Raw genomic sequence first — 14,642 nt, 5'->3', positions numbered from 1 at the left:
TCTCAAAAGATTCCACAGATACAAAAGCGCATATTCAGGGGCATTTTTAAGGCAGAACACCAATGCAAAAGACTCTGAAATTACAGGTACAGATAAAGCAAAGTTGTGAATTGTGTTGTGTGCAAAGCAATGCGAGTAAGGACAATAATGCACGATTGTGTGTGGATCGCTGTGTGTGTGTGTGTGGATCTCTCGCGTGCATTCGTGGATCGCTGTGTGTGTGTGTGTGAGAGAGATAATCTCTCGCGTGCATTTGTGGATTGCTTTGTGTGTGTGAATCTCTCGCGTGCATTTGTGGATTGCTTTGTGTGTGTGAATCTCTCGCGTGCATTTGTGGATTGCTTTGTGTGTGTGGATCTCTCGCGTGCATTTGTGGATTGCTTTGCGTGTGTGGATCTCTCGCGTGCATTTGTGGATTGCTGCGCGCACATGTGGATCTCTCGCCGTGCAATTGTGGATTGCTTTGCACACATGTGGATCTCTCGCGTGCATTTGTGGATTGCTTTGCACACATGTGGATCTCTCGCGTGCATTTGTGGATTGCTGCGCACACATGTGGATCTCTCGCGTGCATTTGTGGATTGCTGCGCGCACATGTGGATCTCTCGCGTGCATTTGTGGATTGCTGCGCGCACATGTGGATCTCTCGCGTGCATTTGTGGATTGCTGCGCACACATGTGGATCTCTCGCATGCATTTGTGGAAGGTTTTGAGACTGTTTTCACTCCATAAAAATTGAGTAGAAATAATTTAACATTTAAACATTTAAAAAACAATATTTATGAGTAATATTAACTGTTTTTATTTATGAGTAATATTAACTTTTTATTTTCTCAAACCTTTGTAAATAGTTTTCCATACAACCAATACACAAATAAAAGTGTGTTATATGAATAATATTGATTTGAATTAAGTAATATTTTTGTTTCTTGAAACAGATCAGTTTAATTCTCCATCCTCAAATATTTTGATAGAAATTTCACAAATATATTAAGTGTATTATAAATAAATAATTGGTTAGTCAAATGCTAAATGTGTGTCTTCTGTTAGTTACATAGCGACTACTGAACAGACATGTAGAAGTTTATTTAAAAATGCAAAGTATTAAAAGTATAATCAATAAAAGCTCTGTAAACACTTGGGCCAAATAGAGGAAATACGTCATGCAAGTAGACAAGTGGTCAAGTGCAAAGACCGCAAGTGTGGGTATTTAGACAAGGCAGATCTCAATGAGACCAAAACGACAAGACATTAGGAGGAGGAGACGGTTCTCATGACTGTAGACTTGAACATCGACTCCCACTACCTGTTCTCACACTACATACTTGATAGATAGCGTGTGTGTGTGTGTGTGTGTGTGTGTGTGTGTGTGTGTGTTTATAGAGTTACACTTCCCTAATGCACATGGATAAACACAAACACAGTGTCAAAAGTATAATCTGAAAAACTGCTCCCTCTTCAGGACAGTGGAGGTAAAGTCTGGCCATCCTCAATGTTACTCCATCCATCCATCATAGTGGTGCCTGATTCTTTTATATAAGGGAATGAAATTACATGTTAATGCCCCATCCATCCATCCATCCATTCATTCATTCATTCATTCATTCATTCATTCATTCATTCATTCATTCATTCATCCATGCATCCACCATTCATCCACAAATTAATCAATCCATCCATCCATTCCTGTATCCATCCATCCAATAATCAATCTCTTCTTTCTTTCTTTCTTTCTTTCTTTCTTTCTTTCTTTCTTTCTTTCTTTCTTTCTTTCTCTTTCTTTCTTTCTTTCTTTCTTTCTGTCTGTCTTTCTTTCGCCCACAAAATTATCAACCCAACCATCCATCCATCCATCCATCCATCCATCCATCCATCCATCCATCCATCCATCCATCCATCCATCCATTCATTCATCCATCATATTGTTTCCTGATTCCATTCTATTATAAGGCAATGGCATGTTCCTCCCTCAAATAGGTGTAAATACTGAACATGGATGTAAACACACACAGTTTGATCTTATTTTGTAAACACTGTCTTTATAAAACTACTCGTCTTAAAGAAAGAAGATCACTTTTCAGGAAGCTGAAAAACACCATCTAATCATGTTGACAGGAGGTTTCCCTTCACACTGAAAGTTTCATTTGATATTTGTAATGTAAACTCTGTAGTCATGCTTTTAGATATTCTTTAACCAATCCTTTAGAGAGAGTGTTTTATCTTTTTCTATTTGCAAGTGGTTTCATTCGGGTTGTTCCTGTCTCGGCGTGGGGAAGGTTGATCAGACTTTAAAAAGAGGAAGGAAAAAACTGTAAAATAGCAGAAGAAAGTTTTCAGCTTGCATTTGCACTTCACTCTCCTGGAGTCTGTTATCAGCGGCTGAAACTACAAAACGGTAAGAGATACACTTGTTCAGTAATTAATATTGTCTAAATAATTAATTTCCACACAAGAAAATTGGAGTGAGAAACATTGTCTTTCATAATAACCTCTGTTAGATGACTCGTGTGTTCCTAACGTTATCTTTAAATGAGTTTCATCCGTGGAAATCTACTAACAGTGAAGATTGTAAAGTATTTGTATCATTTTTGCAGTGTTTATAATGCAATAAACGGCTGTTATTATAGTTTTTATGAAATGAAAGATGACATATTGAACTGTTGTGTACATTATTTAGTTTCCTGTGATGTCACTGATAACTCTTGCTCTGGTGTTTCTGCTCCTGATTCCAGGTGAGTCTCTCCTGTAAATGACACACGAGTTCATTACTAACTCAGAGTAAAAGGTTTTGGCTAGTTAGCATGGATCAGTTAGCACTGCTGGTGCCCCAGGAAATATAGCACTGGTAAAATATCTACTATAATGGAGGGAAATTTCTGTGATTTATTTGTTGCTTCTAACGAAAATGGTATTATTCAGGTTATGCTGATATAATGCTGAAATAAACTGCTGAAGCTGATAACATGTAGAGCATAACGGTTTTCATGGTTAGTGTTCAATGTTCTGCTTCCTGCATTTCATCATCTTCTGTCTGATGGCTGTGGGTTTTACACAGATCACATCATAAGTGTAATTCTTCATTTATTAACAACAGTTTTGTAAAGAAAAACAAGTTTTAATGATAGTGTATGGTCCTGTTTAACTCATAGATGGGTATTTGTTCCTTCTATTGTTGTTTCCTATCCTTGTTGCCTTGTAAATTTTGTGTTTCAGGAGTTTGTAGCCAGTGGGGTGGTTGGAGTGTGAGTTACAGTCCTTCACACATCTGTGCACTAAAGGACTCAACAGTGATAATGAGATGCACTTATACATACCCTACTGGACATCAGATCAAGAAAGTGTTCTGGACTAATAAAAATAGTGAAGAGCCTCCAGATCTGTCTGAGGACCCTGAATACAGTCAGAGGCTTCAGTATCTGGGAGATAAACAGCAGAACTGCACCGTCAGACTGAGTCATGTGACACTGAAGGATTCACGCATGTACTATTTCAGATTCATCACTGATAAAGATGGAAAATGGCTTGGTAATCCAGGAGTGACTCTTACTGTCACAGGTGACTTTGGTGAGGTTTATCTCTTCTTCTGTGCATTATGTTGAATAATAATCAGTGTATGTCAGCAGCACTAGATATAATGTGTGTGTTGTGTTCAGATCTTCAGGTGGAGTCTCCTGAGAGAGTGACAGAGGGAGATTCAGTCACTCTGAGATGTAAAAGCAGCTGCGCTCTGACTGACAGAGCAACATTCATCTGGTACAGAAACTCACAGAAGATATTAACTGAGAATAAATACAATAACAAACTCTTCATCAATCCAGTCAGAAGAGAGTATTCAGTCAGATATAGCTGTGCTGTAGACGGACACACTCACATCTCTCCTGCTGTTCAGATCAATGTCATGTGTGAGTATGTTCTTTAAAGTTTTCTTTCCAAAGCCAGTAGAGTTCACTCGTCCCTCCTTTTCTTTAAAAATGATAGTAATTGGGGCTAATATTTAAAACATTTAAATGCTCACTGTTTCAATAGTACATGAACAATATATGTGATTTTAACATTTTATGTTATATTCAATTTTACACACCGTTGTCATGGCAACGCCACACCATGAACACAACACACAGTTCAAATAATGGTTTAAACACCTTCAAAGCTCAAATAATTCACATATCTGAACAAAATACTGATTGTAAATGCTTTTATGAAATACTAAGACTCACATTTATGCCTTTAAATCCTCCAAAATTAGCCCCATTCACTTCTATTATAAGTACCTCAACATTTTTTTCTCTTTTTTAAAGCTACACTGTAAGATTTTCTCCCATCTAGCGGTGAAATTGTATATGACTACCAACTGAATATTACTTTCCAGCCCCTCCCATTCCGAGGGAGTTTTAACTCCTACGGTAGCCGTATTATTTACAAGGTAAACAATCCTTTTTCATCATTGACGTGAGGAAAAGTATCCTAGACGTCGTTCTAGCGTTATCCACAACCCTGCTATAGTTAACCAATCAACTATAAAACTTTGAATTTACACAAATAGGCTGAATTACATCTGTTACAAGAGCGTCTATTGAGATCAGAGGAGTGAGGTTTAGTCGCACAGCGTCTACTATCTGGCCTCCGTTACATGTGGTGTGGGGGAAACCGTAGTACCCCGGAAGAAACCCACGCTGACACGGGAGAACATGCAAACTGAAAGGACTCCTGCTGTGAGGCAACAGAGCTGACCAATGAGTCCCTGTGCCGCCCGGATTCATGGATAAGGACTGTTTATTTCTCTGAATCTCCTGCGTCGTGCGCTTACTTGTGATGAAAAGTCTGATTCATTTCCGCGAGCCACACTGTAAAAAAGAATACATTGATTTTATTGATATCTAATTAATAAAAATGAGGCAACAGATTACAAGCAATATTATTAATTAAATTTAACAAATTAGAATTGAGTAATAATTAATCAAATGAATTCCTTAAAAGTTAACCATTTAAAATAAGTAAAATGTACAAAATATCGTTTATTGCCAACATTGAAGACACCTGGTGTTAACAAGCAGAATCACTGAAGGAGAAAACCATAATTAAAGTCACCATTGTGGAGATCAGTGTGTGTTTTAGTTGGGCGCTTGACCCTTAAATTATTAACTTTAAGTTTTGTTCGGCTGCTGTACATGAGTTATAACAGCCAGATGAACAAAGAGAAAAGGTGATCTGATGGTGTTGGTTGTGATTTAACATAATCATTATTTCACAATCATTAGACCTGAATCACTGAACCTCATATAGAGTCCAATTTTTGAGTTAGGTTAACTTTATTAATTACAGCAGTATAATATTTTTAGCCTTTTCAATGAAATCCAAATGATCAAATCAATAATAAAAATAAAAAAATTAAATATATATATATATTTTTTTTTAGGCACAAACACACATCAAGATTTTGCGTATGAATCTCAGCAATGGTGACAAACAGATCACCTCTGAACATAAGCTCATTATTTATTCATGCAGCAATGCATGATGGGAGCCATGAATGAGTTTTGATTGGTGGAACCCAGAATGCACTGCAACAGGCTTTATAAATGTCACCATTGTTGAGATTCACAGGCTGATTATTGATGTCTGTGTGTCTCCCTTTTATGTAAGAGAAACTTTTTAGAAATGATTTGCCTTACATTGTAAAAGTTAAAAATATTATGCCGTACAAGGCCGGTGCTGTCATAATTAATAAAGTAAACCTAACTCATAAATTGCACTCTATGAGTTCAGTGATTCAGGTCAAATGATTGTGAAATAATGATTATGTTAAATCACAACCAACACCATCAGATCACCTTTCCTCTTTGTTCATCTGGCTGTTATAACTCAGGTACAGCAGCCGAACAAAACTTAAAGTTAATAATTTAAGGTCAAGAGCCCAACTAAAACACACACTGATCTCCACAATGGTGACTTTAATTATGGTTTTCTCCTTCAGTGATTCTGCTTGTTAACACCAGGTGTCTTCAATGTTGGCAATAAAAGATATTTTGTAAATTTTACTCATTTTAAATGGTTACCTTTTAAGGAATTCATTTGATTAATTATTACTCAATTCTAATTTGTTAAATTTAATTAATAATATTGCTTGTAATCTGTTGCCTCATTTTTATTAATTAGATACTAATAAAATCAATGTATTCTTTTTTACAGTGCATTTCATTCGGACAGCTGGTTTAAAAACACGATTCGTCTGTTCCATACGTCATCAAGCAATGATGGCACTACGCCATCCTCGGTAATCCTCTGCAAACTTCAACAGTGGGGTCTTTTTGAGTGGCACATGCTACTTTGTCTTGTGTGTTTTGCGTAATTAACCTGGAACTAAAGTTTGATTCAGTTTGATTAATGAACCGGCTCGACTGGTTACTTCCTACTGGCTCAAAAGAACAATTCGTTCAAGAACCGAACATCACTAGCGCTTTCTACAGCCACACCTAACAATTATGTTACTAACTACAATTTTTGTCATGTAATTTGGAATCAGTAACCGACTATAGTATGTAAGTAATCTATCCAGCACTGATTTACTGACACCACACACACAGAAAAAAATTGTTCGTTTTGGATTTTCTTAATAAGTGGCATGACCTTTTGACTCAAGGATCCATGGATTCATGTTGTTTATGCTAAATTCTGCCCCTACCATCTGTATGTAAGAACAGAAATAGAAGTGCTTTGGTGGGGCGAGTGACGGGTGATACTATATGTTTCTCCTGTAGATCCTCCAGTGAAACCCGTGATCTTCATCAGTCCAGCTCGTGTAATAGTGGAGGGAGATTCAGTGACTCTGAACTGCATCAGTGACTCAAACCCTCCTGCAGAAATCAACTGGTTTAAAGGAGGAACGTTTGTAGGATCTGGAAGAATCTACAGCATCTCAAAGATCAGCTCTGATGACAGTGGAGAATACAAGTGCAAGTCCATCAATGAACATGGAGAGAAATACTCTGATGCTGTGACTTTAAACGCCATGTGTGAGTTAATGATAAAACATAAGATGCAAATTTTCTGTTTTGATAAATTCAGTCCATATTAGCAATTTAAAAAATGTGTAATACAATTTAATAATAATAATAATAATAATAATAATAATAATAATAATAATAATAATAATTGTTATTAGACCCTCCCAGGAGCGTCTCAGTGTCCATCAGTCCATCTAGTGTAATAGTGGAGGGAGATTCAGTGACTCTGAACTGCTTCAGTGACTCAAACCCTCCTGCACAAATCAGCTGGTTTAAAGGAAGAACGATTGTAGGATCTGGAAGAATCTTCAGCATCTCAAAGATCAGCTCTGATGACAGTGGAGAATACAAGTGCAAGTCCATCAATAAACATGGAGAGAAATACTCTGATGCTGTGACTTTAAACGTCATGTGTGAGTTAATGATAAAACATAAGATGCAAATTTTCTGTTTTGATAAATTCAGTCCATATTAGCAATTTAAAAAATGTGTAATACAATTAAAAAATAATAATAATAATAATAAGAAGAAGAATTGTTATTAGACCCACCCAGGAACATCTCAGTGTTGATGAATGGACCTGGTGTAATAGTGGAGGGAGATTCAGTGACTCTGAACTGCATCAGTGACTCAAACCCTCCTGCTCTGAACTTCAGCTGGTTTAAGGAGAATGAAACCTCAGCTGTTGGATCTGGACAGAGTTTCAGTGCACTACAGAGTGGACGCTTCTACTGTCAGGCTCACAATCAACATGGATCTCAGAGATCAGACGCTGTAACTGTCACAGGTGAAGCTTTTCTTTTATAAAGGGTTCAAGACAGTTATAGTATGTAGCTTTGAGACTTAATCTGAACTCAAATTCTTCATCTTTCAGTACATCGTGGTCACGGCTGGCTCGTCTGGTTGGGGATCACAGCATGTTTAGGATTCTTCATCGTCATCATCATTATTCTGTTTATAATGTAAGTTTGAATAAAATCATTCTCAATTACAGTGAGTGTATGAATGTAATTCACTTTCAGACTAGTGCAGGTGGAAATGCCTCATGTAATGTGAGTAGTAATGAATCTTTAAAATGCAGCTTACAAGTTTATTGTCTGTTAAATCAGGAGAAAACGAAGAGGTGCTAAAGCTGAAGACCTCACTGAAAAACAGGTAAATCTTCCAGACACAACATGTGAATAGTCTAGTTAGACGGGGCCATTCACACAAAACGTGAGAGACAAGTCAGTGGAACGAGAGACAAAAAATCCCAGAAAGTCTAGAGATGTGTTTTTAAAAGTTTACCGCATTTTATAATAATAATAATAATAATGCATTTTATTTAATGGCGCCTTTCATAACACCCAAGGTCACCTCACAAGCAATATACAGGTCACTGAATAAGACAATACACACAACTAACAAGCCGCATACAGATAAAGTGCATTAAAAACTCAATACAACATGTTATACAAAAAGCTTGTATAAAAAGATATGTCTTAAGACGCGTTTTAAAAGTCAACAAGCAATCGCTATTGTGAACATCAAGGGGAAGAAAGTTCCATAGGTGGGCGGCAGCATAACTAAAAGATCTGGCACCCATGGTAGTTAGTCAAATCCGAGGTACCACAAGAGAAATTGAAGATGAAGATCTGAGAGCCTTATAAGTAAGTAGCAAGATCTTGAATTCAACTCTATACTTTACTGGAAGCCAGAAAAATCTGAAAATCAGGCATGTCCAGGATGATTGTGACATCATCACAAAAGAATAAAAACACCTGATCACCTTCCTCTTGACTTTTTCTTGCCATATCAAATGTGTTTTATAAACTCACTGTTACAGCAGCCAGAGAGAGATGAATGGTAAGAAGTCCAGGGACAAGAGACCAACTAAAGCAAATACTGATCTCCATCATGGTGACAACAAACTTTATTATTAACTAAATCTCTGTTAATTCTCAACAAGAACTTTTGTACATGTATGAAATCAATAATCGTAAACTGGTTTGTAAACTGGTTTCACACTCAGTGTTACTGGACGTCAGTTGTAGTTCTTGTGTTTCTCTTTTTTCTGTTCTTGTTTGTCTGTCCTGCAGTGATTCTGCACTGTAACGGATTTCTGTAATTTGAACAGTATTTTACTGTAATATGTACAGTAAGATACTGTAAAATATGTATACAGTATGTTACTGTAAACAGCAAAGGATTATGGGAAAATATAGGGTCACTACTGTAATTCTTCACTACTGTAAATCAATTTACAGTAGTGAACTTGCCCGCGAAAAACTGACCAATGGCAAGAGGGATTTCTTTTCAAGTGTTTTTTTGAGGGGTGAAGTGGCAGTTAATGCACGGACAAAAGATCATGTAACTCACCAAAAAGGTTAGTATATAATTTCTATTTTATGTAAAACAAACATTTTCAAATGTTTTTACTTATGTTAACAGCAAACTAACATGATGTATCGTTTTGTTTTCGTCTGAATGGTTTTAGTGCCTTTTTTTCCTGACTGTCGTCAGAATGTTTTTTTGGTGCCTTTATTACTGTCTTTTTTCCTGACTGTCGGCCGGGTCGCTGTCACGGTGATAATATTAACTGGTGAGTAAGTTAAGTTCACCTATATTAGCCGAAATATTCTTTAGTTAAAACTATGAAAAATAATGGTTGTGTGTTCCTCTGCCTCTTTAACGCAAGTTAGCTCATCAGGCGGGCGGAGTCGTCGGTAACGTTAACCGAGCTAACAGCGAACTCAACGTGAAATACTGAGGTAAAGTGAGATAGACGAAACCCTTGTTAAAGTGCGGGTTTTAAACAATATTTTCACGTAGGCCTATATGATTTATTTTTAGGTTTGTGATCTGGATAATGCCATCTGCAACGATGGAGTGTGTTGGAGCCTTTTCATTGTGATAACATCAACTGGTATGTAACGTTATGGTCAACTTCACCTAAATTAGCCGAAGTAAACTTATTAAACAGAGAAGCATAATAACTTTGGTATGTTCTGTCTCCTCTTTCACAACTTTTTGGCAGATGTACAACGTAAATACTGAGTAAAACTAAGTTAAAGGGATAACGTAGTAAGTTACACCTTAAACAGAAAATTATGTATGTCATCATTTACTCGCCCACAACGTGTTCTAAACCTGCATGAAGTTCTTTCGTCTGAACATAAAATAAGATATTTTGAATAATGTTGGTAAATAGTGGCTGGTCCGCATGGACTTCTATAATAGAAAAAATACTTTGGATGTCAATGGGGATCAGTAACTGTTTGGTTGCTCATGTTCTTTAAAATATCTTCTTTTGTATACAGCACATTAAATAATTGAATGGAAGTTATGAACAAGTTGAGGGTGAGTAAATGGTGACAGAATTCACAATTTTGAGTAAACTAACCCTTTATCCAACACCATTGTTAATTTCATCTTTTGTTTTATTTTCAAGTTTGTGGTCTGAATTATGTCGTCTGAAATGTCGGAGGTGTATTTTGGAGTCTTTTTTGTGATTGCCTTCGTAATGGTGATAACATCTACAGGTGAGTAAGATGACATCAACTAAATTAGCTGAAGTATGCATTAGTTAAGCAGGCAAACATGTTCTTTTCTGTTCTTTATTTTGAATTTGCAGCAGCCATTCCCTCCGGACTGTACATCACTGCTGACGCTCTCCACTAATACACAGAACGGGTTGACGTTGGAGGAGGAAGAGGAGAAGGAGGAGGAAAGGGTTAGCAATATACCATTATCAATATAGCAAAGTTTTGCTAACTAATATTTTTAATGTTGTTTAATTGATTAAAAACTATAAACACCATACAACATTATATCTTACCTCATCTTCACCCCACATGTTATTGTTGTTAGTAATAAGTTCTGTTATTGTATTTTAGTTTTTTTCTGTAAACTATAACACTAAAAGGCTGCTGTGACTTTGTCTGTTTCAGGAGAGTCTGTTCTCAAAGCAAAAACATGGATGCTGACAATGAAGGGCAGAATCATCATCCAGTTACAACTGCTAACAGACGACTCTTCAGCATTAGCTGTCTATTTTGTCGAATGCAGAATCAGGTAAACCAAAATATATATATATATATTTTTTTTTACATTACATTACATTTACATGCATGCATTTGGAAGTCACTTTTATCCAAAGCAACTTACATTGTATTAAGTTTAATTAAAAAATTATCCATTCCCTGGAAATCTAAGCTACAGGAATGTATTGAAATGCTTTAATGATTTTAATGTAATGTATTATGGGGTAATACCATCCCTGTAGGTTAGGGGTGGAAATTGGCAAAAATTTGATGATTCGATAGTATTGCGTTATTTGGGCCACAATTCAATATTATTGCGCTTCCTAACATTGCGATACAGCAAGTATTGCGATTCGATTCTGCTACACATTTACTGGAAGCTAGTGCAAAAACTTTGTCCTTGAACATTCAGGACACAGGACCTTATTACAGAACGTAATTATATGAACGCGTCACCACCGCATTAGCACCAAAAACATGGAGATTTTATTTTAGAGAATAATTACAGAACCTATTCGATATACTATAATTCTATAATTAAATAAACTAATCGAATATCCAAAAATTGTGACTCATCCCTGCATGTAATACCTTGTTTTTTCCCCAAAATCTTCACGTACGTCTCGATTTTCGAAGGGGATTATAAACGTTTCTTCCTTGGTTCGCTTTTATTTAGGCCTATTACATTCACATTCTTTACTGTGGTAAAGTAGAAAAACGTTGTAGGACAGATTACTTTTACTTGCACGTCAGATTCATTTCAACACAGTTTTTGCTTGTTATTAGACATGTACGGCACGTCAAGTTTATTTGATTTTTAGTTTCGCTCTCTTTGGCAGCGCAATTTCAAACATAGCTTAAATGTCTTGCCCTTGTGGAAGATTAAATTCACTTTTCATACCTTTTACAACAAGTAGAAAACATGAAGATATCAGAAAATAGATCGATGGTCTCTTTCCTCCTCGTGTCATCCCTCTCAAAGCACAGAGCGGTATGGCTTCATGTGGAATCACGTGTCTTTGTGTGGAAGTATTAAACGAAAGTTTTTTTTTTTATAGATTTAACTTTTCTATTATGTAAGTTTCTAATATTTACTGATATGTATTTGAATGCTTTACAGGCTTTGTGTTGCTTCTTTGACGGAATTGCTCAAATAAAGACTTTTTTGCTCGAGTAAACTACATTTTTTTATTTCAATTTTCATAATAACCCCCCAACCACTGCAGGTAGTTGGTCCATTACCACCGCAGTGGTAAAAAAAACTGCCACCGTCACAGCCTTATAACCTTTATTGGAATACTTTGCGCTACTGTATCAATATAATTGCGTGCGCAAAATATTGCGACACTGAACAGAATCGATTTTTCCCCCACCACTACTGTAGGTGGATTCAGAATCAGATGTAGTGCTTTTATTAACGCCAAAGTACATGCAGCATCAAGTTTGAGGGTTAGGGAAAATTCTGCCAACACCGGTCTGAAAAAATTATGTATTTTTTCCCTGCTTGTGTTTGCAGGTTCATTCTGAGAGTCAACCCTGATGGCACCAAACACCAAAGGCACAGATCAGATGGAAATCTGGAAAGGTCCAAAGAAAAGCATCAGCCTGAAACCCTCAGTGTTTCTCATCAGAGAGCTTGTCAACTTTGACTGGCAAAATTACTGAAATGTAACAACACAAACTGACTTGCTGACTGGCCTGTTTTGCTTTTCAGTGTGTGTACGTTTTTGCCATGCTACAGATATAAATGGTCACCAGGAGATTAATTCTATGGACTTTGGAGATGTTGCCTTTTTTTTTCTTCAGCTAGTGGCTCCAAAAGGTCAAGATTTGTAATTTGAAGTTTCTAAAACAAAATGTTCAACGATTAAAAAGAATATTATAATGACAAATGTTTGTGAGTTATTGTGATTTTTTGGGGGGTGGGGTAAACAAATTTAAAAAAGAAAATTTAAATGATGAAAAAAAAAAAAAAGAAAAAAAAACTCAATACTAATACTGTAAATGAAAATACGGTAATAATACTGTAAATGCAAGTACAGTAATAATACTGTAAATGCAATTACAGTAAATGGTACAGTATACTGTAAGTGAAAATACAGTAATAATACTGTAAAACATTTTACAGTAACTTACTGGCATCCAGCTGCCAGTAAGTTACTGTAAAATTTACAGCAACCTCTTTACAGTGTGCTTATCAGGTGTTCATCAGTTTCTCAATTCACTCACTTCTTTTCATTCACTCTGTCAAGGGGACTATATTAGTGAACTAATGTAGGGAATAGTGAATGAGGGTATTGGGTGTGATTGGGAAAACAGCCTCTGAGTGTCGATTTTGAGCACTGTTCATTTACAGTATATTCCTGTAGGCTATTTTTGTTTTCTACGGTATATTACTGTTTTAATGCGAAATGGTATGATACTGTCTGAATTACGCCTTTTTTTACAGCAAGGGCTAACAGTGTAGAAAAACAATGGAAAAGTAGTGCACTGAAATGGAAAAACGTGTTCTGTGTGAACAGCCTTTAAATGTGAATGATAAATAATATTTAATTTTCTTCCGTTTCAGGACAATCTGTACTCTACCGTAACAGAGAGAGACGTTCATGTTTCTGAATCAGCCGATTGTGATGACGCTCAGTACGCCAGTGTTACTTCCAGCAAACCCAGAAGAGACGGAAATGCTCCTGAATGCAGAGATACTGAGGAGATCCAGTACGCAACTGTCCAACATCACAGAAAGACAGAGACGAAGAGAGCAGAGGAGAACGAAAGCCACTACAGCAATATCAGGATCCGACAGCCTGATTCTGTCCTGAGGTGAGAAGAACGAGCTTAAAGAGACAGTTTACGCAAAAATAAAACATTTGCCATCAACTCACCCTCATGTTACTTTTGTGTTGATGAAAGGAGAATTTATAGTTCTTTAAATCTGGACTTTTTTTTTATAACTTTGTGTCCCACTGATGTTTCAGAAACATCTGAATTGTTTAATGACTTTTATCATCATGTATTCTGATACATACCATGATTGTTGTTTTATTTGATGTTTTTAGGCTATCAAATGTGCAGACTGTGGAAGAGGCGTCTGTGATCTACAGCTGTGTCAAATGAGTAAATGAGACCATCATGAAGACAAAGACCAAAACAGTGAACAATATTCTGAGAGTAGGGCTGTCAATTTAGCATGCTAATTCACTCAGTTATTTATTATTCATTAAATAAGGTGAATAGATGTCAGGAATGCAGTGTATGTGGTCTTTTTCTCATTACAAGAGCAGAATACAAGAGCCAAAGAACCAACAACACATGTTTAGTGAGACTAAAAACATTTTGTGATGTCACTGCTTGGTAATTTGTTTGTTAAAGTCATTTGAACTTTTGACTTCATGTGTTTTCTGTAAGCAAATAAAAAGACTGTATCAATTTGACCAAATTCAATCTTGTGTGTGGTCATTTCTGGGTCATTGTAGACCTAAGCTCAGAATAACCTACTATATGTGATAGCTGGGTTAATATTAATATTTGGGCTGTTCTAACAAACTTGTGCAACAGTGGATAAAATTAAAGCTTTGATGAACACCTCAGTCTATTAAAGTCACCAGTGACGATTATT

At 36.4% G+C, this 14,642-nt stretch overlaps 1 protein-coding gene across 3 annotated transcripts; it reads left to right on the top strand.

Moving 5' to 3' along the window:
- Nucleotides 1–2,292: 2,292 nt before the first annotated feature.
- LOC311077690 (B-cell receptor CD22-like) lies at nucleotides 2,293–14,462 on the top strand. 3 transcript variants are annotated; one of them, XM_084106281.1, is made up of 11 exons: nucleotides 2,293–2,395; nucleotides 2,678–2,732; nucleotides 3,214–3,564; nucleotides 3,654–3,902; nucleotides 6,759–7,013; nucleotides 7,163–7,417; nucleotides 7,549–7,791; nucleotides 7,879–7,966; nucleotides 8,114–8,159; nucleotides 13,596–13,846; nucleotides 14,083–14,462. In XM_084106281.1, the coding sequence occupies exons 2-11, from the start codon at nucleotides 2,687–2,689 to the stop codon at nucleotides 14,138–14,140; spliced, it is 1,842 nt and encodes a 613-aa protein (XP_083962407.1). In that variant the 5' UTR covers nucleotides 2,293–2,395; nucleotides 2,678–2,686; the 3' UTR covers nucleotides 14,141–14,462. The 3 variants fall into 3 exon arrangements, with proteins under 3 accessions (XP_083962407.1, XP_083962406.1, XP_083962405.1); XM_084106280.1 differs by having other exon boundaries at nucleotides 2,305–2,395; nucleotides 2,678–3,555; XM_084106279.1 differs by having other exon boundaries at nucleotides 2,305–2,395; nucleotides 2,678–3,564.
- Nucleotides 14,463–14,642: the final 180 nt, after the last annotated feature.

Source organism: Abramis brama (assembly GCF_963993115.1).
Source record: "Abramis brama genome assembly, chromosome: 2".
In the NCBI taxonomy this organism is placed as follows: domain Eukaryota; kingdom Metazoa; phylum Chordata; class Actinopteri; order Cypriniformes; family Leuciscidae; genus Abramis; species Abramis brama.
Note: the sequence above shows the minus strand (reverse complement) of the source record. Positions and strands in the feature narration are given on the sequence as shown.

Coding starts and splice junctions, on each gene's coding strand:
- LOC311077690 (XM_084106279.1), top strand. CDS start 3,150: ATGGGTATTTGTTCCTTCTATTGTTGTTTCCTATCCTTGTTGCCTTGT. Junction 3,903..6,758: donor TGTTCAGATCAATGTCATGT/GTGAGTATGTTC, acceptor TTTCTCCTGTAG/ATCCTCCAGTGAAACCCGTG. Junction 7,967..8,113: donor ATCATTATTCTGTTTATAAT/GTAAGTTTGAAT, acceptor CTGTTAAATCAG/GAGAAAACGAAGAGGTGCTA.